The following is a 26,819-nucleotide window of genomic DNA, read 5'->3' as shown; positions in this document are numbered from 1 at the left end:
CTTCCCAATCCAATTTCCTTTTGTGCTGTGCCTGTCAGTTCTAAGCCTGAGAGCAAAGACTGCCTCTTAATTTAGTCTTTATAAGCAGGTATTAGAGCCTTTTTTTTTTTTTTTTGGTTGAAGAGAGGTAAAATTGCTGCCAAAAAATAAGCATATTATCGACAGCGACAGCTGCCAATTCTGCCGCTTGACCTCCCTCTACTTTATCTCAGAAAACTTCGCCCCGCTCACTCTCAACTCTCGCGAGCAAAATGAAAATCTCGCCTCACCACCGCCCGCGCTCTCCTGGGAGCCTCGCCTGATCATAGCCGTTCCCATAGCAACCGAGCAAGCCCCGCCCCTCGCTCTTAACGTGCAGTCTTCTCGCCCCTACAGTTGGGGTGCGCGCGCGGCGGTATCAACAGCCCCGGCCTGAGGCGGGACTTCCGGGCCGGTTTCGGGCTCCCTCTCGGACATGACGACAGAGTGTCAACATGCAAGATGGCGGCTCATCACCGACAGAACACGGCGGGGCGGCGGAAAGTGCAGGTGAATGGCGCGAGAGCGGGGGAGCCGTTCGCCGGGGAAGGCCGAGCCGGGGAAGGCCGAGCCGGAGGGCGTGGGACGTCGCGGCCTGGCGGTGTGAGGGGGCGGAGGCGAGAGGGAGAGGCGGTTATGGGGCGTTGTGAGGAAGGAGGCGGGTTGGCGGGAAGAGCAGGGGGCAAAGGGCGGGGTGGGCTCGGCTCGGAGGGAAATTTCTACCCGGCGCTTTCAGCCTTTCTCCTCCCGCTTCCCCGGGAAAGCCCTTCGTGACTCATCCGCCTCTGGCCCTTTTAAAACGGGAGGAGGGGGAAATGTCGGCGGCTTCTTCAGGGAAAATCTTGGCTCGGTATTTATGACCATGGTTGTGTTTGAGCGACGAGTCGGATGGAGCGATTTGGGCGCCGCCTTCTGCCGCTTCAGGTGCTGGCTGAGGAGGGGCTTTTGTGTTTCTAGCTATGATTCCTCCAGCCTTCACGTCTGCAAACCAGCCACAGCCACCTCCCCGGCATCCTCCTACAGTATCATATCACAGAAAAATAGCTTAACATGAAGTGCGTGAGAGCCAAAGGTGGTACAGTGATTAGAGTGCTGGGAAGGGCAGATTCAATTCCTCACCCGTCCATGAAGCCCAGTGGCTGATCTTGGGATGCTTCTTGTCACCTGCCCAACCTACCTCGTGGGATTGTTGTGCAAAGAGAAACAGAATGCTGCTTCCAACAGCTTGGAAGAAAGGTGTAATTACATGTAAGAAAGGAAATAAAATAAATACCGCATTAAAGAAGTATTGTATTTTAGATTTTAAAAAATGAAAACCTGTAACCTTTCTCACCTCATTCTGGTGTTGTGTTTGAATTCCTTTTATACTCTGCTTTACACCTAGGATTGGTTCCCAAAAGTGGCTTACAGTTAGAATTCACATAGAGAAATAGTGTGATTTATAACCATGGTGTAGTTGTGGCAATCTGTTTTGATCCCTGGCCATTGGTGATATAGTCTGCATTTTCCTTTCAGAAAGGAAGATGCCATTGCACAGTAGGCTGGATTGATTGCTTGTTTCCTCCACTTGTTATGTGAAGGTGCTTTGCCTGTTGAGAATTTTGCAAGTTCCCCAGTGACAGGCCAGGGAACCTTGTAGGTGAAGAATGAAAGATGTGCTTACACTTACATGTGCTGGAAAGCTTCCTCCTGCTTTTACCTCTCGGTTGCATTTCTGTTTTTCCCAGTAAACTTGGTCATGTTTGTGACCAAATGACCGGATCTAAAGCATTTGCTACAGTCTTATTTATTTCATTTAAAGCATTTCTATACTCTTTTATTAGCTAATGCTTTCAGAATGGTTTACAAAATGTAATTAAAATATACTAAATGTAACATTTAAAACAGACTCGCCTGCCATAAGATATCTCTATAGAATAAAATTTGTGAGACATATATAGCAACAATAACCAAGCAATTACAGTAACACTACAAAATAATTACAATACATAACAACAGCTATTCCACATGTACTGAACAATTTAAAAGCCAATATAAAACCAGATAATCAACAATTAAAATTGCAGGGAAATAAAGGATTTAACTTGGCACTGGAATATTGGCATCAGACATATTTCCCTGGAGAGCTGATTTCACAGGCAGGGTGCCACAGCCAAGAAGGCCCTTCCCCTCCTTTCCATCCAAGCAACCCAAACCTGAGTACATGAACATTCTCCTCCCCATTTTATCCTCACAACAATCCAGTGAGGTAGGACTTCGATTAGCCCAAAGTCATTTGGTGAGTTTCATGGCCAAGTGGAACTCCTTGGCCCCACTCTGTCATTCTAACCACTATACTGTGACTCTCATATTTCTGTAGTCCATGACAGTTGTACTTTAAAGATTACAAATTAATTATGGCACAACAGATTGCATCAGACTAATTTCCAACCCTGCATGAAAGGCATTGCTGATTCAGAAGGCCTGTAACTCAAAATGTCGATTTTTCTGGCTAAGATATGTTGAAAATCCTATTTGCTTTAAAATGTAATAGTTTTCTGATGTACAGGTAAGGATAAAGAAGGGGAATCAGATGGCTTAGTAAGGAATTCTCTGTTCCCACGATCCTCAAACATTTATCTTGTGAAGCAATCCCATTGGCTCCAGATTAAGCAGAAGACTAGGGAAGGACAGTGCTTAACCACTAGCTCACTCCAGATTACATATCGTACAGTTGCTTTTTCTGCCTGTGAGGTTTAAGACTTTCATCCTGTTCTCTGCTGTTACGGCTTGATTTGTTTCATATGCCAAAATGAGAAGAAAAATGTCTTTAAAGTGACATATAAATGGAATAAATTTTAGTAAGCTGGACCTCTTGCAGCTGCTTAATAAGAAAGCTGGGGTGGCACAGTCATTGAAGAACGTGAAATATGCAATTTTGCTACAAGATGTACTTGAGCTACATAAACTGCCTAGCTTTCTAAGGTTTAGAGGAGGTAGAAGAGGTGAGATCATATAGGTTACCATTCTTTATTACAGCGACTAAAAATGCATGCCCAAATCTGCTGTTAATATACAACATTTGAGGCAGGAGTCTTTTGTTTAGCTCCCACATGATCCCTTTAATTTTTAAAATTAGGTGATAATGCTGAAAGAAATTGAAGCAAAACAGGGACACCAAGATACAAGAAGGTGTTGGCATGTTTTTGGTAAATTTTTAGCTTTGCAGAAGTGGAACATGCTTTTAAAAAATTATAGTAATGAGGAGTGAATAGAAGTGACAGTTGCATTGAGAAAACTGGTGAAGGGGTTTAACTGGCATGTCAGGGATGGGCAAAGGTAAATGAGAACACTTCTAGTCTGAGGTGAGAAAACACTGCAAAGACAAAAAAAAAAAAAAAGGGAGTGGAAAATTAATGTTTTTGACATCTTTTAGACTGGGATGCTGTAATGCGCTGTGTTTGGAACTGCTCTTGAAATGTTTCCTGAAACTTCAGTTAGTTTGAAATGCATCTACCAGACTATTGTCCAGATTGGATAGAGCATATTATTCCAATTTTGCTGTCTTGTTGGAACATGCAAAACCCTCTGCAGGGAAGCTGCTGAGGCTATGTGAATCCGCTGCTCCACTGAAACCTGCCCTTTTTTGCAGGTGCTTAGTTGTTTTCTGCTGATACTGTTACTACCTGCTGGTTGCTTTCATATTTTGTGTAACTATATCATAATTTCTAGCTTTTATTATATTGTTAGCTCCACTTTGAATCCTGGTGGAAAGATGGGAAAGGGCTGCCCTTCAGGTTGTGGAGGACTCCCAGCAGCTTCTCAGATCTTTTAAACTTTAGTGAATGGAAGCAGCAACTGTAGCTTCTCCAAAGTCCAATGCAAATGAAAGCTGTCTGTCTTCTAAGACCTGTGCATTTTTGATAGGGCTCAAGAGAATAAGTTCTTTTCCTACATGCCCAGAATTTTGGAGAAGAACAGAAGCTACCAGATTTTCTCCTCCTGTTTCCTCCCTCCTCTAAGATTGTGTATATGAATGAAGACACATGAGCTAATATGCCCAGGGGGTGTTCACACAACAGAAGGTTTGAAAAATATAAAAAATTGAAGAAGAGATCTGAGGTGAGGGCTGGGACTCTGATTTAGAGTGCTTTTCCTCTACCCTCACACCAGGTGCCTTTCTCTTGGAGCTGGTGTTGTGGGGGATGGCAGCCAGGGAAAGAGTAAAGCTCTTCCAGGTTATGAGAAATCTCACTGGTGCTTCAGCCCCTCCTCATCATGAGCAGAGGCAACATTTTGTGATAGTCTTAGGGTTTTAGAGGGCCTCTGAATTCCTTCTTTCCGTGGGATGCCCATCATCCTGAGGGTGTCAAGCAACCACATTGAATGGCATCCCAGTATTAGGTAAAGAGCACTAAATTACGTATTTTATAATTTACTGCTTTCCCACAAAGTTCAGTTTTTTCCATAGTATCAACATTTCTGGAAATCTTACATCTCTATTGCTGACCAAAGCTAGCTTTTAAAAATGCATTTAAAACTTTCTACTCATAATCCTTAAATGAGCAGGTGCTTACTTGAAGTCTTTACCCAATAGTTATAAAATTTCACATTTCTTATGCTTATTCTCATTAGCAGGCAATTTGTTGCAATTCTCAATAGAGGCTTCAATAAATGGGGCTAATAGCCTATTTTTATATTATGCAACACACTTTTGTAGTGGTAATTGTGTCGGTAAAACTTAAAAGCCAGATCCATCAGCACATCTCTGATAGATTTAGCTGGTAAATTCTGTGAAACGGCAAGATTTAGATCATTTTTAAAGTTCCTTCTGTCATATAAGCCAGGGCGGCTTATTTTATATTGGATTTTTTGGATTTTTAATGTTTATATTTATTGTAATTTATATTATAATGACTTTTATTTATTGTTGTAAGCCACCCCGAGGCTTTGGCGAATGGGGCGGCATAAAAATGTTTAAATAAATAAATAAATTGTAATGGACATAGAATGCTTACTCTTGGCAGGGAGGGCAGGAACAGAAACACGAGAGAGGGAGTACGAACTGGCAGCATGTATAATTTGGCACCTTTCTCCCCAGAGTATATAGATCAGAGAGGAACATCTCTTTGAAAGTTGTGTGATTTCTACCACTCTTGAAAAAAGTTTATGAAGTGGTGTCCAAAACGCCATGGGACTTCTTGTTCATTGCTTGGAGACATCCCTGTAGAGACATCCATGCCTTATGTTGTCTCCCATAGAAGGAAGCCTCTGCCCCCAGTTCTATGCAGAAAAGCCTTTGGGGTCCAGACTCCACAACCTTGGCTGTATTGCATGTGATGGTCATAGTATTCAGCATGAGAGAGCTATTGATGCAGCTGCTGTCATGTAATTCTTGGTCTGTTATTTTTCATCCTTAGTTTGGCTCTGAATTCTCAAGGCTTTGTTGTACTTGTGAGTGGCAAAGAGCTCTTTATATTTTTTGCCTTCTCTTTGTGACTTTCTAGTGTCAGTGGCTCTCAGTACAGATGGTATGGTTGGACTAGAATTAACACAATTTTGCTGTACTTAATTAAGTACTGATAGTTCACCGTCTTTTCAGTTAGTAGGATGTAGCAAATTCACCTCAATGAAATGAACTAGCACAATTGGTTGTTACAGGAAAAACTGCTGAGTGTTTTCTTTAGTGATGAAATGAACATGGCCATGCTTCAGTTAATCAAAAACTTTGCACCCACCTCTCTACAACATGCCTGGATGGTTTCTTGAAGTGAATAAAATTTTTAGGAAAATGTTCACTTATCAGTCCATGGGGGGAAAACAGGAGATGTTTATGAGATCATACCTCTTGATCATATGTGCTATATGGAGTAAAGTTGCCACATCAATGAAACATTAGCTTTTGTAGTGTGCAGCTACATGTGCAGGGCAGAACAATAAGCCACAGTGGCTTATTCCTTTCCCAATCATGCAAACCCAGCAGAGGAGAAAGAAGACTGGAGCTTCTGCATTGATAGTAGGATGGAAATGGACAGATTTGGAGGGTACAGGCCAGAGAACCGAGAGAACTTAGGGCTACTGATCTAGAATCTCTTTCATGTCTGAGAAATGCTGCTAACTGTGATTTCAGCTTTTGCTACAACACAGCCGACAATCCTGAGGGGCAACAGCAACAAAATACAAGTGGATAGTTGTAGTGAATCTGAATTTCACACACTTTCAACATAACCAGCTGCCTGTTCGGCTGCCAACTTCTAGTGTGTGTTCTACGTAGCAATATTACTGCAGAGAACAACTATAGTATGCAACTTTTGTCCTAGACCAGCCCAGCATCCATACACAGCATCCTTCAGATCTGGTAATAGCCAACAGCAATATTGGACTTGGGTCCCCTTTTACACCCCCCCCTCCCCCCGTGGCTAGAGCTTTAAATAAGCAGCAGATGCTGCCATTTCAGTTTTACCCAGTGATTTCAACATGGTATTGTTCCATTACCTTGTGGTAAATTTAAATTCACCCATATATATTCAGAATGGTTTTCCTGTCTGTTGCTGTCACTGCTGGAGTCTATCAAAGTAAGAAGAGTCTGGGTCCCAAGAGAGAGCCTGTTGCAGAAGCTCTCTCTCAAACCTGGAGCCAGCCCTCATCCAATAAAATATATAATGAGCAAATGTCCTAATTACTGGCTTCTGGGTAGCATCAGGAGTTCCATTTGGTGAAGTGAGTGGATCTGAGAGCTTTCTGTTGGAACCCAGACCCCTCTTACTCTGGCTTTTAAAATAACCCCTTAAGAGAATGAATCTGAAAGCATACTTGTCTGTGTGCTCTTATGCCAGAATAAACATGTTTGCTTCATTTTTGTAATGTTTGTATGGTCAGTATAAACTCAGTGAAACAAATTAAAGTGAGGAAGAATTGGGTAACCCATTTATGTATGGTATAAAACCAAAAAAACTGGGAAAAAGTCCTTACGTTAACCATGTCTTACTGACTTGGGAGAAAGGTTTTACTCTTTTTAAAAATACAGTTACTCTGTTTTTATAAGATGCTCAGGATATTGAGGCATTAGTGAAGTTTTTAAAAAGTAATGGAAATATTTGAGGGAATGGCTAGTGTGAAATACTTTTATGTATGTCCATTTAATGCTTTAATTGGATTTCATTCAACTCCTGTTAGGTCTCCTATGTAATTAGAGATGAGGTGGAGAAGTACAATCGGAATGGGGTAAATGCACTGCAGCTGGACCCAGCGTTAAACAGACTTTTTACAGCAGGGCGAGACTCCATCATCCGGATATGGAGTGTCAATCAGCACAAGGTAAGCCAGGAAGTTGCACTAGCCCATGAAGATTCATTTAACTCATTAAAGATTGTTCTTTGCATTGTCTTTAGCTTTGTTTCTTCTTGGGTTTTACATTGCATACTCTTGAAATTAAAGTAAACTTTTTAAAATAGGGTTGGATTCAGACTCTAATTGCCATGCTTTACTGCCATTGGTCCTGGCAAATAGATGGGGAAGAAATGGAGGTAGTGACAGATTTCATTTTCCTGGACTCCAAGATCACCGTAGATGGGGACTGCAGCCAAGAAATTAAAAGATGCTTGCTCCTTGGGAGGAAAGCTATGGCAAATCTAGACAGCATACTAAAAAGCAGAGACATCACCCTGCCAACAAAAGTGCATATAGTCAAGGCTATGGCTTTCCCAGTTGCAACGTATGGCTGTGAAAGCTGGACCATAAGGAAGGCTGAGCGCTGAAGGATTGAGGCCTTTGAATTGTGCTGCTGGAGGAGACTCCTGCGAGTCCCTTGGACCACGAGGTGATCAAACCAGTCAGTCCTAAAGGAGATCAACCCTGACCGCTCTTTAGAAGGCCAGATCCTGAAGATGAAACTCAAATACTTTGGCCACCTAATGAGAAGGAAGGTCTCCCTGGAGAAGAGCCTAATGCTGGGAACAATAGATGGCAGAAGAAGACGGGGACGGCAGAGGATGAGGTGGCTAGATGGTCAGACACGACTTCGCGACTAACAACTACAACTGCCATTGGAAGTTGTGGGTTTTGTATTTGTCATGACAAATTTGATCCATTAATTTCATTCTGGCTAAGCATGACTAACCTAGAAAATTGGCCTCGCTTGATATGAAACTAAGTTTTACTGCTTGTTATATTTATATACCCATTTTCAAGGCTAGGAACTAAAATCTTCAAAAATATTGTGGATTCATGGGCCAGGTGTGCACATCATGAGAAGCCATGGTGATTTCTTACCCAAGTTGTTCTGTTGCATCGTCTGGATTGAATTGTAGCATTTCTACATGGTACCTGTAGTTTCCTCGATGCGATGGAGAGAATAATTGATTTGCTCTATAGTTTCCATACCTCACTGCAGTTTCTTTGGTTACCCTGCCCCAGGATCTCCATTTTACCATTGTTGGTATGGAAATGCCATTGAGTCTTGTGGAAAGAATAGCTGCAGAAGTGGCCACTCAGCATACATTCTGTGTTATTCTCAGCTTCCTAACAACACCTGTCACTACCTGCTTTATTCCTGTTGACTGAGCAGTGTGTCTGTCTCCCTGTTTACTTTGACAGACAGTAAAGCAAGTGTGTAAGTGCTTGGAGAAAGAAGGGGGGATTGTACCAAAACTGTTTAGTGTGATTTAATAAAAATTATCCTGGCAGCTGGGGAGGCTAGGAAGCATTGCAGAGATGCAGGTATGCTTGAGAGGGAGAATCCACCTCAAAACCTCAACAGCCCAGTTAGGATGAGGCTGCTGAGATCCATAAGGAGCAATAGAGTAAGGAAGGAGATTTGCTTATGGGGGTTGCTGGGATGCATAACAAAAGCAGGAGGACAGAGAAGGGAACATGGAAACTGTGACAATCACATGGTTCCCCAGGCAAGTTTGAAAAAATCCACACAAACCAGGATTGATTGCTGTGACATGTGAACCCAACCATGGCGATATTTAAAACAATCTTTTCTGGTGCTGGCCAGTTGGTTAGTTAGTCTAGGTCCTTTTGCCCAAAGAGGGAATGGGATGAGCTGCAAATAGATTCAGTAGGTGATTGATAGTAAAGGTGCCAACTCCCAGAAATAACCCTTCAGATCTGCAGAGTGTTATGAATCCTGATGATTCATAAATAGCTTTTTAAAAATACTTAAAGTAGTGAAGCAGGACTAGATCTTGAACTTGGTGAGCAAGGTTCGGTTGACGGTTTAAAGACATGTTCTGAAAGATGTGTGAAGTTTTCTTAGCTCACAAATATTCTTTTGATTCCAGCAAGACCCTTACATAGCATCTATGGAGCATCATACAGACTGGGTGAATGACATTGTACTCTGCTGCAATGGCAAAACGTGTAAGTAGCATTTTAACAGTATATGAGATGCTTACCACATGCCAGTATAACCAAATGTCAAGTATTTACATAATACTTGCCCACTATCACAGAACCATTCACATGCAGTCTCACAGTAATCCTTCCAACAGGTAAAGCAGATTAGCAGTATTTCCTGGAAGATTAATAGACCACTACTTCACAAAAATATTAAAAGACATTTGCAGATGACATTAAAATACAGTTAAATAAAATGTCTAAGATAAAACCATTATAAAACAATGAAATCTCCTAGCAATATCAGAAAAAATGTAGTTATCAAATTAACATTAATTGGCAGTTGAAATTAAGAGTGCGTAACACAATAAACGGTTTACCTGCATTAGTGACTAGGAAGAGAAAGACTGTTGTATCCCTCCAGAAGAAAAGTTTTGTAGCTATGATCTTACTAGCCCTTGTGTATTCATGGGTGTGGCCTAGAATATAAAGATTCAGTATAAATTATTTGCAAGAAAATAAACACATTTTTTTAAGAATAAACAGACTTGGCTTGTTACTTGCCACAAAGTCATAACTTGTTACTTTTTCCTTGTAGTGATATCTGCTTCATCTGATACTACTGTTAAAGTATGGAATGCCCATAAGGGATTCTGCATGTCAACACTAAGAACCCATAAGGTAACAGGAAGTGAAAATGCTGTGGCAAAAAGTAATGACTGCAGTTGTTACATCTGTAATGCCTGTTGACTAGGTTTGCATGACACAACAAGCCATCATGTGTTGTGTGAACTGCAGGGACTGTGCCATTTATCCCAAAATGCAGCATTCCAAGGTGGATATTTTGAACTCTGAATGTTAATTGGAAGAAGAGGTGAGGTCAGAATGCTTAGCCAGAACACCAGGGTTAACAAGCTTCAAGAAAAGCCAGGTGGCTAGTGTGAACAAGACCACCTTTGGTTCAGGAGTTGATACTGGAACAGAGAGAATCAGCTCATGGGGATTGTAACTTTATCAGCTCAGTGGTCTGACTTAAACTCAGATGAGCAGACCAATTAAGTAACATCCTGTGGTCCCACAGTCTGGCCCATTAGCAGTACAAACCTCTCTGAGGGTGGAGCCATCTTTTGTGGAGAAGGGAAGAGGAGGGAGATCAGTTTGGAATTAACTTTTGGTATAGGCAAAAACTAACTCCACTGTTAGAGGGCCTTTCTTGACAGATGCAGCTTGCTAATGAGCTTTATGTTACTCTTTGGATCACAAAGCCAGTCCGGGCTGGCCAGGCTTAGCATAATAAAGATTGTAGTGAGACGCCTCTCCTTATGGAAGAAACATATTGGCACACAACATGAGCCCAGACTGATTCCTGCAGGGAGGCTTGTTTGAGGGCAACAAGCCTCCCTGCCAGTCCGTAGGTTGTTGTAGAAGTGGCTGTACACTCAGTCCATTCTCAGGTCATTTGAACCTGGTCATCCAATTTCATTGTACATACTGGGAATTAGCTAGCAGCTCGCCTGGGCAAAAGCTGCTGGCCTCAGGTCCTACCAGTGCCAGCCACCTGCCAAGAGCCCAAGTGGCACTCTGGGGTGACTGGCACTGGCTGGCTGTTTCTCTAGCATAATTTTTTCCTTTTACCCTTTTTTTCAGAGATTGTGAAAGATGGCAAGGTGCCTAAGTGGCAGCTTGGGAAAGCTGTGAGTGGCCTGCAGATTCTTTAAATGCTTGCACCAAAACTGTGTACAAATAAGATCATTATTGTTTTTAGCCACATGTGTTCAATTGTCAAGGTTCACAGTTGTGTGAGTGTGGGAATTGGAAGCCTCAGCCAGGGCAACATCCTGGGGTATACCTGCTTCAGCTGTTACCAACCCAGGACATTGCCCCAAAAAGGCTCCAAATTCTTCCTTTTCCCCAACAGCTGTCAAAAGGTTAGCAGTCAAGGGAAGCAAACGTGCAAGCGATCTTTGGTTGCAAAAACAGTTTGGTGGATTAACCCCTCCTTTGTGGCAAGAACCTCCAAATTATTTATTCATTTATTTATTTTGCTCTGACAGTTCTCACAGTGCAACACATTTTGCACTTTTTTCCCCTGAGACTGGATGTTTCAGAAAGTACAAAAGTGTATCCTTCCTGCTTTTCACTGGGAAGAATTTTGCTGCCTTGCAAACATCCAAAATTGCACATGTGCAGCTTAATTTTTAAAAGTGACCCTACTTGCACACTTTTTGTATGGAAATTTTAAAAAATCTGAGAGCCTCTCCATGTTAGCACTTGTGCACTTGAATAGAGTGATCAGTCGCTGCTAAAACAGATCGCGACAACTGCACTTGAAGCTGGCTTTTGCAATCTGTGTTAAAAGAAAAAAAAAACTCTGGGGGAAAGTATAGTGCAAGAAAGTCACAGTGAGCTGAAAATGGCTTGGAATTGCAGTAGAGTGTGAGAAGACATGCTGGTCCTGTCACATGGCCTCCTGGGATACCTGTGGGATGACCAAGGTTGAGGAAAGAGGCCAAGAACCTACAGTGAGACCAACTGGCTTATTTCCAGGGTGGCTTGGAATGACATGTGAATGCTCGCAACATCTTAAAAACTGTGCCTTGTGCTGTTTCCAGTTTGTCACATTTGTTCTACATATTTTAGGATTATGTGAAAGCTCTGGCATATGCAAAAGATAAAGAGTTGGTAGCGTCTGCTGGGCTAGACAGACAGATATTCCTCTGGGATGTAAATACGCTAACAGCACTGACTGCCTCAAATAACACGGTCACAAGTAAGTATCTAGGAGAAGAATGGCATGGACTGATCTGCAGAATGAACTTAGTGTGATATGGACAAGGTTGTCTGTAACCACACATCAGTTTTTTATCCGTACCAGCTGCACAGTGTACTGGAATTTGGAGAGATAATGTAGTAAGTAGAGAAGGGCCACACAACTGCTGGGCTGTGTGTGGCCCTTGGTGACTCACAGCACAGCCCCGTGTGGATCCCACCACCCTGCAAGTAGGTCATCTCTGCCTGCTGATCGGAGATACCTATGCCAGGGAAGCTCTATTGCAAACTCCCGGTAAGGCAACCCTGTAACTCCCGCATCGTTGCTGCAAGATTGCTGGGATAGTGGAGGTCACTTATGTACGTGTATAGCTCTTGCCCTGTACACACTCAATATGGCCTTTCCCCTGCATTAGAGCAATAATCTCTTGCTAAATATATTCTAATTGTTCATAGGTCTTTGGAAATGACTTTAAGAAGCTCTTAATAGAAGTGATACAACCATTTAAAATGATAACTAATTGACATAAAAAGAGATGTAGTAATTTGCAGAAATTCATATTGTTAAGATGGGGCAGAGTAGAGCCTCTGTTTCTGGCACCTGAACAGAAGCTAGGTGCAATGTTTCATTTTCTCCATGGGGCTTTTCTTGCGTGGGTGCCAGGCCAACCTGTGTGTGTGTGTGGCATGGGTGGAGAAGTGAGTTGCTGCAGCCGAAACAACGTCAGTTGCAGTGCTTCAGCCTGTTGTGTTGACCAGCAGCCATTTTTTCATATGAGAATTAAAAGGAAAGAAATTGGTACTATTGGACTTAAATCAAAAAAGTGTTCTTTGAAGAAGAGAAAACCTAAAAACTGCAGAGCTACCATGTGGTTCTTCAAGTGTGTTAACCTGGCCTATCAGAAGGAATGGCACCTATATTTACGGGGCAGCATATACAGGACTTGTGCAGAGGTGATAGAAATAAACTGCAGAGCATATTACACTAGTGGGTTTTTTCAAATTATAGCAAATAAAGAATCCATCAATCAGTATACAGTTTCCCTATTGCTGACTCTCCAGGCCATGAAAGTCTCATCTGTCAGCCATAGTGAAACTATTTATTTAAATTTCTTTCCCACACATTAGGCAAGATGACTCTTTAGGCAGGTTACAACAAAATACATAATAATAACAGCATGCACAATAAAAAGAATAATGTTAAATAACATATACTATAACAGTAAAATAACAAAAACACAGAAAAATCCCACAATGAAACTGCACAATCACATCAATTCATTTAAACCAACGGCAAAGACACAGCATCAAAATGCTATAAATACCATAAAATCTCTTACTTTAACAATTAAGGTAAATCTTAGAGGGGTGAAATCTTGACTGTTGCTGTAGGTTACTTGATTGTCATGAATTACATACCTCAAGTTCTTGTTCTCCCAGGGTGAATTGAATGACTTTATTCAAGCAATATTTTGTTTTGCTTTTAATAGCTTCTTCCCTTAGTGGGAACAAAGACTCTATCTACAGTCTTGCTATGAATCAGATGGGAACAGTCATTGTATCTGGGTCCACTGAAAAGGTAAACCAGTTACAATACAGTTTTTGTCCTGCTATATATGTCTTTATCTACTTTTTGTCTTGCCAGCCAGAGAAGTACTCCATTATTACGTATGTGGAGGGGATTGGATTGCAATTACGGAGCATACAAAGATGTACACAAAGCCTTTTATTTAGGTTCATGACAACATTTCTTCAGGAGGAATCAAAATCGCTGTTTTAAAAAAGAAGGCAGATTATCATTGGAATTTTTTTTTTTGTTCCATTTGGATAAATAGTGGCCAGGGTCATTTTAAGAGTCCTAGATAGAATTATTAGTAATCTTGGAAAGGGATGCAAGAGGAATCTATGTGGGGGTGAGAATCTATTCGATTCCCTGGACTTGGCTCCCCTGACTCCAGTCCAGGGCAAAAGAAGGCACGGGGAATGGCACCTGTGCTGCCCCTAGCAGTGCCCTTCTCCTGTGTGCAGCGCTGTCACTGCCAGCTGCACTGGGTGGGGAAGAAGGTTGGTCAGCAGGAATGGTGCCTGGCATGACCACTACCAACATCTTGCCCATGCACCTGACAGGGAAGGTTGCTGGTTGTGCAGTGGGGGCCTACAAGCATTCTCACGCTGCTTCTTGACTCAGCTCGTTTTGCAGGTCTGGGGTGAGCATGAGAAGAAATCTGCAGCTGCTAGAGGGATAGATTCTGAAAAGATTCATCCCGCCTGTAGTCTGTAGAGGTCTTTAAAGTATGTAATTTCTTCAGGGAAGAGAAGGAAGTTTTAGGTTAGCTAACTATTATTTTGGAAGTGAATTTGATTTCAAGGAAATTTCTTTTCTTCGTTTAAGGTTTTAAGGGTTTGGGACCCAAGATCTTGTGCAAAGCTTATGAAACTGAAGGGGCACACAGACAACGTAAAAGCTTTGCTGTTGAACAGAGATGGCACACAGGTATGCATTTGATATGCTTCCATGAAGTGTCCTAGTTATACAAGTGTTCTTTATTATGCAGGATTATTTCTTCCCCACTCTTAATCCACAACACAGGATTTGGTTTCCAATTTTAAAAATATGTTTAAATAAAGCACATACCCTCGATCTTGACTTTTAAAGATCCCACTTCGTACTCATCAACAGTTAACTGCTTTACTTTGTATAGAGCCAATAAGCAAACTCTTTAAACTCATGGCTTAAATGAATTGTAGGATATGGATAAGAACTTTCTATCTGAATTACATAACAAAATTGATAAGCTTAAAACAGCTTGCACAGCCTATTTGGAAAACAGATAGAATGGTTTAAGAGACTATTCGTGGGAAAATTGAAGTTGCGCAGTGGCTTTAGAGAGCTAAAGATGATTCTACAATGGCTCGAATTTCAACTTCCACTCTTGTTGCAGTGTCTCTCTGGCAGCTCTGATGGCACCATCCGGCTTTGGTCACTTGGTCAGCAGAGGTGCATAGCAACATACAGAGTCCACGACGAAGGTGTGTGGGCACTGCAGGTCAATGAAGCCTTCACTCACGTCTATTCAGGTGGACGAGACAGAAAGATATATTGTACAGATTTACGAAATCCTGATATCCGGGTGCTTATCTGTGAAGAAAAGGCACCAGTTCTTAAGGTGATGTACTTAACCTTCTAATGCATCATGTTGAAACGTTCTTCTTTGCTGCTATTAGGCGCATCTAGCCACTGTGGAGATGCATTGATATAATTTGAGTGGGGACTGGAGTTGAGGAGGTTGTCTACCACTTGCTGAGTTATATCTATAAGAAGATACTTGGGGCATTTTCACTCAGCTATTATGTATTTGTCAGTTCAACAAACTTGAATTTTTGTTCCTGATGCTAGTGGAAATTTTACTGGAAAAGTGGTTTCTCTTAGGTCAATGTGTGCATGCCAAAATCTTACATAAAACATGTGAATGCTTGGTTGTCATAACATTATAGAGAATTAATATACAATGCTGTTTGAAATCAACGTTTTTCATATGACCAGTGTGGTTTGTTGGTTAGACTGTTGGACTGGGACCTGGGAGAGGCTCTAGTCTCCGCTCAGCCACAAAGCTGAGTGACTCCACTCAGAAGGGGACTTCAGACCAGTCCCTCACTCTCAGCCTAGCCTACCTCATGGAGTTGTTGCTGTGAGGGTAAAACAGAGCTGGGTAAGCTGCCTTGAGATCCTCCCAAGAGGAAAAAAGGCAGGATATGAATGCAGTATAATAATATAAATGTTGATGTATTAACTCTCATAGAACAATTTTGTTGTTGGACTAACAAATACAACCATAAATCTTTTCCATCGTGTTTGATTTCTGGCAGGTGATTGAAATATTAAAAAGGGTACTGAAAGTATTCATCAGAACTAGAAATACAGAGACAGCAAAACTGTGTTCAGACTTCAGAAAACTCCTCTGTGAACCAAAGATGATTAAGAATACCACATCCTCCTTTGTAATGGATGGCAAATGCACCTTTTATTGTGTGACAGGTTGTAACATTTTGTGAAGTGTTAAGAGGCATTGACAGCAGTACGGTACATGACAGTAAACCTAATGTGTGTATAAACCCTGTTCAGACACTTGTACATGTGAAAAACCTGTGCTTATGAAAATGTGCTGTCCTTTGCTGGGATTTTATTCTACCCTTAGTACTAATGAAGTGTTGAAATAAGTTTAAAAGAGTAGATCTTGTATCCGTGTTGAGTATAAGAGAGGTTATTATTTTGTTTCCTTGATTATTCAGATGGAGCTAGATCGATCAGCTGATCCTCCTCCGGCAATTTGGGTTGCAACAACTAAGTCATCTGTGAATAAATGGGTAAGACCTGCGTGTAAATTCGTGGCGCTTCAATGCACATTTGGTTGATAAACTTGAGGAGCACACCTATGTTATTTTAATGTAGGAAGTCTCACTTGAGCAGAGTTGGGTCATCCCTTTTCTAGAGGTGTAACTTGCTATGCTACCAAAAACACACAATGAGCATGCTGACTCTTCATACACTTTATCCAGTAGAGTGTGGTGTGAGTTGCTCTCTGTTTCAGCTTTCTGGATTTGTGTTGCGCTTTTGTTCCTCATGCCCATATTTTGCACAACGTGGTCTGAAAGTTCACGAGCTGTTCAAGTAAGCAAAGCTGCTAGGAGGACTTAGCTAAAGTCTTACCTTTAAGAAGCTGGCCTGGACGGCATTCAGGTTTGTTCCTGTCTTACCACTGGCATCCTTTCACAAGGTCCACTGTGGAGATGATTGGACGTGTGGATCACAATGAATCCAAGATCTTTGGAACAACAGGGAAGAAAGAAGTGAGGGCCATGATCCTATTGTGCTGTGGGTTCTAAATATACTCCCCTTCCATCTTCTTCCCTCACTTTTCTGTTTAGACTTTGAAGGGGATTCACAATTTTAGAGCTTCAGGGGACTATGACAATGACTGTACCAATCCAATCACGCCCCTCTGTACGCAGCCGGACCAAGTTATTAAAGGTGAGGATAATTTCTGGGAAACTACTTGAGGGAATTACTTTTGAGTTGACGTAGATAGCAGAGGATGGAGAAACAAATACTACGTGATCCACGTCTTGGTTAGATTATCTTTCTGTTCCCCCAAATGCAAGAGTTTTGTCATCTAAATTCATGTTTTAGATTAAGATAACCCTATCAAGAAGCTCCAATTCACAGAGCCTTGGGTACGCTTTGGGAGAAGTCACTTGCAAATGCTTACTGTCTAACCATGACTGATAGAAGGCTTGTTTTGTTTACCCCTTAAATGAAAAAAAAACTGATCATTCAGGAATCTGTGCTGTTGCTGCTGCTTTTGCTTTCTCCTGCATTACATTTATATCCTGTCTTTTTCCCTCTTGTGATACAACACATATCATACCTTGCATAACCTATTTGTACAGAGCAAAGCATATCCAGGAGTGCAAAGTATGAACTCTTCTGTTATAACTGAGCCCTGTAAGGGAATGAATATGCAACCCTAGACTGCATTTTCCATTACCAGGGCTGCTGCATTTTCATGTATTCTTTTGCACACATTCCCAGGTTTCACATTGCTGCAGAGATTCACATGGATTGTCTGAATTGTCTAGAGCTTGCCAAGGATTATCCTCAAGCGCATAGGCTAAATCCGGTCCTCTGTATCCTGGATAGCCATTCCCCCTTTCTTTGCCCCCCCTTTCCCCTGACAACTGGTCGTTTGATAGTTTCTCATAAAGTGTGTCATTTTCCCTCCAATCTGGAAACTTGAAATGTCTCTTAACACTTAGTCACCAGCCGTAAGAGCTTTCAGCTAATGTATGTTGGCATTCGACTAGGGGTGGGGGATCCCAGCTCTTGTCCTCTGCCACGGGAATGTGGCCCCTGAAAGATTCTTCAAAATGGAATTCAGCCCTTGGGCTGAATAAGGTTCTTCAGCCTTGGTCTGACTTGTTCACGTGGTTGCTCTTTTCTGTCTCTTTCTGCCAGGGGGTGCTAGTATTATCCAATGCCACATTCTCAACGACAAAAGACACATATTAACCAAAGACACAAACAACAATGTGGCGTACTGGGACGTGTTAAAGGTAAGTGGAGATGAAATCTCAATGACTTGTAATTGAAGTGTTGTCTGTTAGTCCCTCTTCCATATGCAGTAGCTTAATACCACCTGTATAACTTAGGGCAGAAGAAAAATTTAGAATGGTATCTACTATGCCATGGGATTCTCAAGCTTTTAGAGCCATGGGCACCCATGGAATTTGTGTGGGGAGGTTGAATCTCCCTTTGACAAGCAACTTTTTCTTTTAGAATCAGTTTGCCTTCTGGGAAATGGGTGACCTGTGAGTGTGCAGTCATTTTGTGAACTGGCAAGTCTCCAGTCTCTCTGCCTCTCCTGCAGCAATTTTGTGAGGATACTCACAATCTCAGTTCCTGAGAGAAATCAGCAGGAGTGCCCCTTGTTCGTTGCGAGGGTGTGTTTTAGAGCCCTCCTTTTTCCTTCCCCTTGAAGTTCCTTTGGGTGTTTAATTAGAGAAACAGTAAGTATACGTGTCCAAAAACTTCCTCTTCAACAGGGAATGTGAATGGATGGTCTGTGTTGTTATAAGGTATTTTTACACCAAATGATTTATTTTGGTCGTCTTATATGCAGGCATGTAAAGTAGAAGACCTTGGAAAAGTGGACTTTGAGGAAGAGATTAAGAAAAGGTTTAAAATGGTCTATGTGCCAAACTGGTTTTCAGTAGACTTAAAAACTGGGGTAAGTATTTTATTTCAGGACTAAGTATTTCTAAGTAACAGCAGCAATGTGGCATTACATGATGCAGAAGTCGCTGTTTTCAATTAGATTTATATTCCAGCCTTCCCCCAAGCAGCTCAAGGCAATGTACATGGTATCCTACCTGCCCTCAGTTTTTCCTCCCAATAACTGTTGAGAAAATGGATTTGTTTTGTTTTATGATGGCAAATTCAGTGGTGTGGTGGAAGCAGTTTCAGTCTTCCTACAGTCAGACTGGCAAATATATTTGGTTAGGCACAAAGTTTTGTCTATATTTGAATGAAAAGTGTCAGTTTTGTCCTGCATTTATACTGCATTCTGCCCTGTTGCCTCCTTTTGACAGATGTTGACAATTACGTTAGATGAGAGTGACTGTTTTGCAGCCTGGGTCTCAGCAAAAGATGCTGGATTTAGCAGTCCAGATGGATCTGATCCTAAATGTGAGTGTGCTACCATTATTTCATAGAAAGACCAAATCCTTTGTCACATGGTACCATAGTGTTGGAAAGGGCACACTGTAAACTTAGGTTGCAATGCTGTGTATATCTAGACAGAAGAAAGGACCTGTGCTGAAAAATCAAACCTTTTTTCTGTCTCAACACGCACAGGTTTGCTTCCTTTCCTTTGTCAAGTGCTTGAGAATGTTCTGAATTCAGGCTTCTTGCTATGGCTTGTGTGTTGGTGTGTGCTTTCTAGAAACTTAACTTCTAGACTCAAATTGTGTAGCTTGTCTTGACCCAGAATTTTGTACTCTCCTTTGAAAGTTAATTGATAGAAACACAACTAGTTTGTCATTCTGTTGTGTGGATCATGCAGCTAGAACCATTTGCAGTGTCAGGAGTTGAGTTCCGGGCACATGTTCTTTGATAAAGTTATCTTTTGGATTAATTTGTTGAGTAATATTTACCTATTCATATTATTTCTATACAACCTGAAGCTCTGAATGGTTAGAGCAAAAATGAGTTAAGGGCTAGCTCCAGAGAGCTACTTCAGATCCACCAGCCATTTTGAAGCCTTTGTGTGCATTTGACTTTATGCTAAAGGCTTGCATACCACACTGTACATTGCTTTTGGAAAGGCCTTCAGTTTCAGAAAGAGGGTAGGGGCTGTTATTAAAGACAATCAGCCAAACTCTCTTGGTATATTCTAAATTACCTACATGTTTCTTTGGAACCCAATCAGAGCATCTGTAACTAATACCCTGAATAAAAGGTACTACTGCTTTCTAAAGCAAGCATACATCTATAAAGGTGAAGATCAGTAATACTCCTGTTTTCCTTCGTTTCTGTATTACAAACTTCAGTGAACCTTGGAGGCCTTTTACTACAGGCTCTCTTAGAGTATTGGCCTAGAACACATATCAATCCTATGGATGAAGAAGAAAATGAAATGAACCATGGTGAGTGTTTTTCTCTGTATCACGAGACTGTTACACTGTGGGGGGCGGGCGGGAGAGGAAGAGAGAGAAAATGAGAGTGAGTCTATATGGGATTTTGGCAAAATCTTCCTGCCTGTACACTAAGCTTTAATACATAAATCTAAAGAATAATCCTCATGGATCAGTCCCTGATCCTTCTAGACTTGAGTGGGTGTCAGTTTTTAGTCTCTTGAGAGCCTAACTTCATCTGAAGTAAGATGTGTGGATTTTGTTTTTTTAAGTAAAACCAAGCATGCAGGATGCCATCCGGATCAGGAGATCGGCGTTCAGGAGAGGAGGTGCAATCCCTTTGTCCCTCAGTGCAGTCCTGGCAGAAAAAGTATTTCCCCATGTTGCAAATAGCAATAAGAAAAAACTGCCCCACAGGATACCAGTTAGGGTTTTCTTCTGTTGCTATTTGCAGCACGTAGGGGGAGGCGATATTTGTCAGGATCATGTGGGGGAAGGGAAGAGCTAAATCCCCTCTCCTAGATTGTGATTCCTGTCCAAATTGGAACTGTATACCACTTCAGACTAAAAACACAAAGCCTTATATTGCCCCAAGGAATGCATTTACTATGGTATGCAGTTAGGTCCTGGTGCTACAGAGATTAATTTTTTCTGTAATGAAAAGGATTACTGTATGGTCTTAATACTGTGTGCTGTTTTTATTCCTTTACCCTGTCATAGTCAATGGTGAGCAGGAGAACAGAGTACAGAAAGGAAATGGTTATTTCCAAGTGCCACCACACACGCCAGTTATTTTTGGTGAAGCTGGAGGACGCACCTTGTTTAGGTACAAATGTTCTGGCAAGTAACATGGGGAAGGTAGTTTGGCTGTGTCGGTTGAGTTTAGGCCATTGAATGTGTAGAAATTAAAGTTAGGAGCAGTTTGATGTTTCGGTGGGTTGTGTAGTAAAGTGGCTAACAAAGCAAGCTGTGGATTTGGGAAGTCTGTGGTTCAGATTTCACATCTGTCTTGGGCTCTAGGCCACACATTGGCTTCAAAAACTTTCTCTCCATCTGCAGTATGGGGAAAATAGTCATTTATATGACAGGGCTGTTAGAAGAATTATTGAGAAAATTGTCCACCATTAGAGCTGTTTTCCTCTAAATCCTTAAATGTGGAAACTTCTAAGCTGTTGTAGTAAGGTTTGTAAAAGTAGGGTTGAACTAGCTTTTCATTGTGCATGCTGACAAAATGCTTTAGACATGTCTTTTCATAATAGCTCTCAGGAATAATGGAATGCAGACCGTGTGCCACAAATTGCTAGTGCAAATTTAGCCTAATACGTCTCAAACTCCTCAGCCATTTGAAATTAGTTCTTTGTCACTGCCTATTGTTTGTGCTTGTTTGCCTGCTCATTTCTTGTTCTTGTGAACAATCAAACTGTTAATCATTTTCTGTAATACTCAGTGGGCTGCCTCTCAAAACTCTTTTCACTCAGGTTGTTATGTCGGGATTCTGGTGGTGAAACTGAATCCATGCTCCTTAACGAAACTGTGCCACAATGGGTAATCGACATCACTGTGGATGTAAGTGTCTCCTGAGAGGACAAGATAGTTGAGTAGCATTAAATTAAACAATTGTAAATAGCCTTAATTCTGTAGCATGCGTCCCTATATTAAACAGATATTTGGAACATGACTAGCTCAGAGCTTTTAGAAGCTTTAAAAATCCTGCACCTACTTATTTTAAGATGTACAGCTTTTTGTTGTAAAATAAGGCCTCTTGTTTACACACACACACACACACACACACACACACACACACACACAGGTATATAAAAATGCACAATGGATTCAAACTGAGGTTATACTCAAGGCTATTACAGAAATTGTATTTATTTGTTTGTGGATTACCTAGATAGCTTGCTCTTGTAGGGGCAAGTGTACTATATTAAGATCAGGTTCATCCATCTTGTACCTCTTCCAGCAAGGATCTTCTTACTGCTGGACCCCCATGCTGCCAGAGAAGCTGCTCAAAAACTTTGGGAGAACATAATAGTCTTGGACACAGTGTGAGGAGTTATGACCAAATGCCCTGTTCTGATGGGGGTTTTGTGATTCCCAAACTGAGATAGCATGACTACACTTCTCTTCCTCCTCCTCCTGCTTAAGCTTGTGCAAAAGAATTTGGTTGCTAAGTAAAAAGAAGCTAGAAAAATTATCTAGAGAAACCTGTGCAGTACCATACACACTAAAAAGTTAATATTTCCAATAAGATAAGTAACTGAACTTATTGCAAGATAGAGGTGGGAAGCAAAATTTAATCGTTTCTACTATTTTTGATTTATTTTGTAGAAAAATATGCCAAAATTCAATAAGATTCCCTTCTACCTCCAACCTCATTCCTCTTCGGGAGCAAAAACATTAAAGAAGTAAGTAGAATAAACATGGACAGTAGTTTCCAGGAGCATAGAGAGGTGAACGAAACTCGAATAACTGTCAATGTCTCAACTCTGAATCCATTCCATTTCCATAGGGATCGACTGTCGGCCAGTGATATGTTGCAAGTCAGGAAGGTGATGGAACATGTTTATGAAAAAATAATAAACCTGGACAATGAATCTCAGACAACTAGCTCTTCCAATAATGAAAAAGCTGGGGAACAAGAAAAAGAGGAAGACATTGCAGTTCTAGCAGAGGAGAAAATTGAACTCTTGTGTCAGGACCAGGTATATCAATTACCTGTTTTACAGGTGGTTACGAGGATCAAGTAGAATTAAATAACTGTCTACACCAGTCTTTGGGGGGGGGGGTTTGGAAGAAGCAAAGGATATGTTGGGGAGCTCTGGGTGCTCCCCCCATTTTATTGATATACAGAAATGGATTTATATTAAATGCATACAACGTTATACCAATTGTGCATAGGCTATAGCAAAAGCAGACTAGATATCCAAATAAGTATCCATTTGAAGCTGGCATCTATATGCTACCCATTTACATACTGAAAGTGTTACAAGTTCCTTAATCCATTCCATTATAGGAAGTGAGCATTTATCCTTCCACTGTTGTAATAATCCATATTTTAGCTGTTAAAAGGGCACAGAAAATCTGAGTCCGTTTGTCAATTTCCATGTAGCAGGTAAATAATTTAAAAGAGTATGTATATCAATGTATATCACTGACTCTTAAAGACTGCTCCAGTACAGAATTTATCCATGTAATAACCTCCTTTTCAGAAGGAGCAATAACTGGACGTTGCCAAAACATACGTTTAAAATAATATTAATTGTACTACACTGCCAGAAGTTAGTCAAATTAGACAATCCCTTACCTTAGTGAAGAGATGTTGTGGTGTCAAGTAGAAACAAAACAAAAATCTTTGTGCAATAAGACAAAGATCCATGGACAGGACACAAAGGATGCCAAAGTGGCAGTCTGCTGATTAGGCATTTTGTGGTGGCGCTTACAGCCGATTTTCCACTTCCTGTCAGTGCCCACAGGCCAGAATGGTTTGGGACCCTGTCATATGAATAGCACAGTGATTCTGGAAAAGTAGAAAAGATGGAGTTGCATTAATTAATTAATTCAGTCATTTTCATACTGTCCAGTGGCTGAGGCTCTCTGGTATTTAAGCTATGAAATGCATAAAAATGCTTTTGAGAACATGAAAACGTAAGTTGGGCAGAAGCAACTTGACTGTTTTTCAGTAATCACTTTTTCCAGTGTTGAGATACGAGCTTTTTGCTCATGTTCATAGATAAGTAGAAGATGCATGCAGTAACTAGAGCAGAAACATCAGACTGCTTTTACCAGAGTGGGGACGCCGTTGCTTCCTTCACAACATCCCGTCTGAGATACTAAAGTTGTGGCTGAATATGGGATTTTTGAGTGTCCAAAATGAAATTATCTCGGTGCAATCCTTTTTACGTGACATATTGCAGGTCTGGTACATTATGTCATGTAAAAAGGATGGGGCCCAACTGTGGATTCACTGGAATGCAGGAAGACTTTGCACACAGGCCAAGTTTAGAGTAATGTGAATCTTACCAACAAAAAGTTGTTTTTGATGACAGGTTTTGGATCCAAATATGGACCTTCGAACTGTCAAGCACTTCATATGGAAGAGCGGTGGCGACTTGACTCTTCACTACCGCCAGAAGTCAACGTGAGCCAAGCATTGGACCCAACCAACCATTAACTTACTTGAGCTTCCTGTACTGGTTCCAGCTGTAATGCTCTAGAAGCCCACTGAAACCCTAAGGTAGATCTGACACTTCTAATGCCTCAGTGCGGACAGAGTCTACTTGAAGTGACTAATAAATCTGTAATATAGACAAATCTGTATGACGTAAACTAAAGTCTGTCCTTCTCAAGGTACAAGTAAGAGTGCTATGACAAGCCCTTGAGCGATTCCTGTTCTGAGGTGTACAGAGACCAGGTGATCCAGTGCAGGTGTTTGTGGGGTTATTTTTATTTCCAGGATTATCATACCTTCATCTGCTCAAGCTTGATATGTAAACACTTTCTCAGCCCTGCTGCTAACTCATTCATAGTGTAAAAACTGCATGTGCTGTACTTTGTTCATACATTCCATGTAGTAAACTTTGGCCACTCCTCAAGACAAATCTACTTCAAGAAAGAACTATCTTGTACAGTCGAGTAGAACTGTCTCTGTAACTCCAGTTGAAGGGGTTAAATTCCATCCAACAGTGATATTGTAAGAAACCATTTTGTATGTGGATTGTGACCCTAGAAAGCGTGTGATCACAGGGTCGCTGTAATGGTGCAGTGCATCATGATGGAATATTTCAACATCTTTAACTAGACTTTTAAAAAAGCTAACTTCTGTAGTCCATTTTTTCTTAAGACGGCACACTGATCACAATTCCAAGTAATTGTGCTTTACATGTAACATCTTGGCAAACTCAAGAAACTTTGCAGTAAATACCATAGTTTTGTGGTAGCAAAAAGAACTTGCAGGTTTTCCTCCAATGGTTTTTATATGCATTTTCGATATTTTTGTTGATGTTGTAAGCTGCATAAAGCTTAGATTTTCTTTTCCACTGTTTCTAAAAACATTTTACAGCTTTTTCATATTGTCATTAGAATCTAACTTATTGTGGAAGGGAGGGATGGGACCCTCGAGTGTCTGGGCAAGAAAGCCAAGCCTTGCATTCAGTGTATAACTGGAGCACACGCATCCTGATGGCAACATGGTATAAAGCAGTTCTTATTTGGAACAGAAGCACATGTCTCTAAGAGGCACTAAGGGTGATTTCTTTTCCACACCCACCCATCCAAGAGTTGATCATTTTTATCTTCCTTAGTAGGTAAATTGTGGCTTAAAGAACACCTCTGGGTTTGCTTAACTGAAGCGAGAACAGGTAAGGGCCTTGATTAAAACATTATCTTTGCAGCGTGGGAGCTGCTTCAGTAACTTGTATAGCCAGGCACCATGTGGGGAAGGGTAATTATTCAGAATCTGTTGGTACCCAGTGTAGGCAGTAGCCCAGAAAGGAGGAGTATACTAGTCAGGTCAAAGAGGACATAGTCGAAGGTGCTGTGGAAAACTAGTTTGAACCTCAAAAATAGTCTGATGCCTTTAGAGCCTTTCAGTTCCCCTTGTCCTTTAAAGAAAGCAAACTTTACCCAAAGGAAATTTCTATTTTCAAGGGGGAGTGGCTTGTTTTTTCACTGACTGATAAAGATAAAACGTGCAGCATGTCAGTGTCTTTGCGATATTTTAATTGTTTTTTTGCCTTGGCTTGGAAAGGGCAGGGTGTGTGTTCTATGCACTACTTGGATTTTTAGAGTGACTGCCATGCTGCAACCATAAAATTTGAATTGGTACTAAATCATTTAGCCACCTGTCCTCCAGATGACCTGAGTCTCACTGCATAAGCAACTAACTGAATTCTAGTTCCGAATGAAGCTCGCATTCAGTGTTCCTATCTTGAGCATCATCTGTTTGTAAATCCTGTTTGTGTGAACAGAAGTCTGGTTTGCCACAGTGCATACTTGTTGAATTCATTGGTTAAGCTGAATTGTAAATTATCCTTAATTGTATTTCTTAATAGACTATAATTCTGAATTTTGTGCTGATTCATTTCTCCATTGGAAGTCCCTTTAATTCTGCCCTGCTTCCCTTATACTTTAAATCAGCCAACATTCTAAATTTTATTTTCTACACTCCAAGAAATGCAGTTTCAGGAAAGACAGATAGAGGGCCTGCAATGCCAAAAGGACAAATACATATTTCGCAGTTGTATAGAAATAATAAAACATCTTTAGCTAATGTTTCTAAGCAAGTTTTCTTTTTTAAAAAATGTGCTATGAAATGTTAAGCAAATATGTACTGAGAATGGTGTCTACCCAGTTACAGCAGCGTCTTTCCATAGGAACAGCAGTGATGGTTGGGTTGAAAGAGGTGTGCGCACATCAGAGCAACTAAGAACTAGATTGAGAATGCAAAGTTCTGGCAAGTTCTGTTGCCAAAAGTGGAGTATTATGAACACCCCCACCCCGTTGTAGCCTGCACTGCA

General features: G+C 41.1%; 2 protein-coding genes across 4 annotated transcripts in view; one reads left to right on the top strand and one right to left on the bottom strand.

The window, feature by feature from the left end:
- The first annotated feature begins 442 nt into the window (after positions 1-442).
- WDR48 (WD repeat domain 48) lies at positions 443-26,572 on the top strand. 3 transcript variants are annotated; one of them, XM_044424688.1, is made up of 20 exons: positions 484-528; positions 6,128-6,355; positions 7,174-7,314; positions 9,285-9,363; positions 9,938-10,020; positions 11,980-12,109; positions 13,599-13,687; positions 14,501-14,602; positions 15,051-15,275; positions 16,399-16,473; positions 17,035-17,137; positions 18,122-18,219; positions 18,786-18,893; positions 19,255-19,351; positions 20,215-20,310; positions 21,019-21,124; positions 21,777-21,864; positions 22,633-22,709; positions 22,814-23,006; positions 24,351-26,572. In XM_044424688.1, exons 4-20 carry the CDS (start codon positions 9,306-9,308, stop codon positions 24,444-24,446), a joined length of 1,824 nt encoding a protein of 607 aa, XP_044280623.1. In that variant the 5' UTR covers positions 484-528; positions 6,128-6,355; positions 7,174-7,314; positions 9,285-9,305; the 3' UTR covers positions 24,447-26,572. The 3 variants fall into 3 exon arrangements, with proteins under 3 accessions (XP_044280622.1, XP_044280623.1, XP_044280624.1); XM_044424687.1 differs by lacking the exon at positions 6,128-6,355 and having other exon boundaries at positions 443-528; XM_044424689.1 differs by lacking the exons at positions 484-528; positions 6,128-6,355; positions 7,174-7,314; positions 9,285-9,363 and adding an exon at positions 10,987-11,033.
- Positions 23,620-26,819, bottom strand: part of GORASP1 (golgi reassembly stacking protein 1) — a 17,987-nt gene continuing 14,787 nt past the window's right edge. The window contains exon 10 of the transcript XR_006414171.1: positions 23,620-23,821. The gene's annotated coding sequence lies outside the window, so the exon portion shown is untranslated. The remainder of the gene's footprint in view (positions 23,822-26,819) is intronic.

Source organism: Varanus komodoensis, unplaced genomic scaffold (genome assembly GCF_004798865.1).
Source record: "Varanus komodoensis strain SLA01 unplaced genomic scaffold, ASM479886v1 scaffold15, whole genome shotgun sequence".
NCBI classification, from domain to species: Eukaryota; Metazoa; Chordata; class Lepidosauria; order Squamata; family Varanidae; genus Varanus; species Varanus komodoensis.
The sequence above is the reverse complement of the archived record's forward strand: the minus strand, read 5'-3'. Positions and strand labels throughout refer to the sequence as shown.

What these genes read in the sequence shown, in the direction of transcription:
- WDR48 (XM_044424687.1), top strand. Translation starts at nt 481, where the DNA reads ATGGCGGCTCATCACCGACAGAACACGGCGGGGCGGCGGAAAGTGCAG. An exon ending in CGTACTGGGACGTGTTAAAG is followed by an intron (nt 18,220 to 18,785) that starts GTAAGTGGAGAT and finishes TCTTATATGCAG; the next exon opens with GCATGTAAAGTAGAAGACCT. An exon ending in GGAGCAAAAACATTAAAGAA is followed by an intron (nt 22,710 to 22,813) that starts GTAAGTAGAATA and finishes CCATTTCCATAG; the next exon opens with GGATCGACTGTCGGCCAGTG.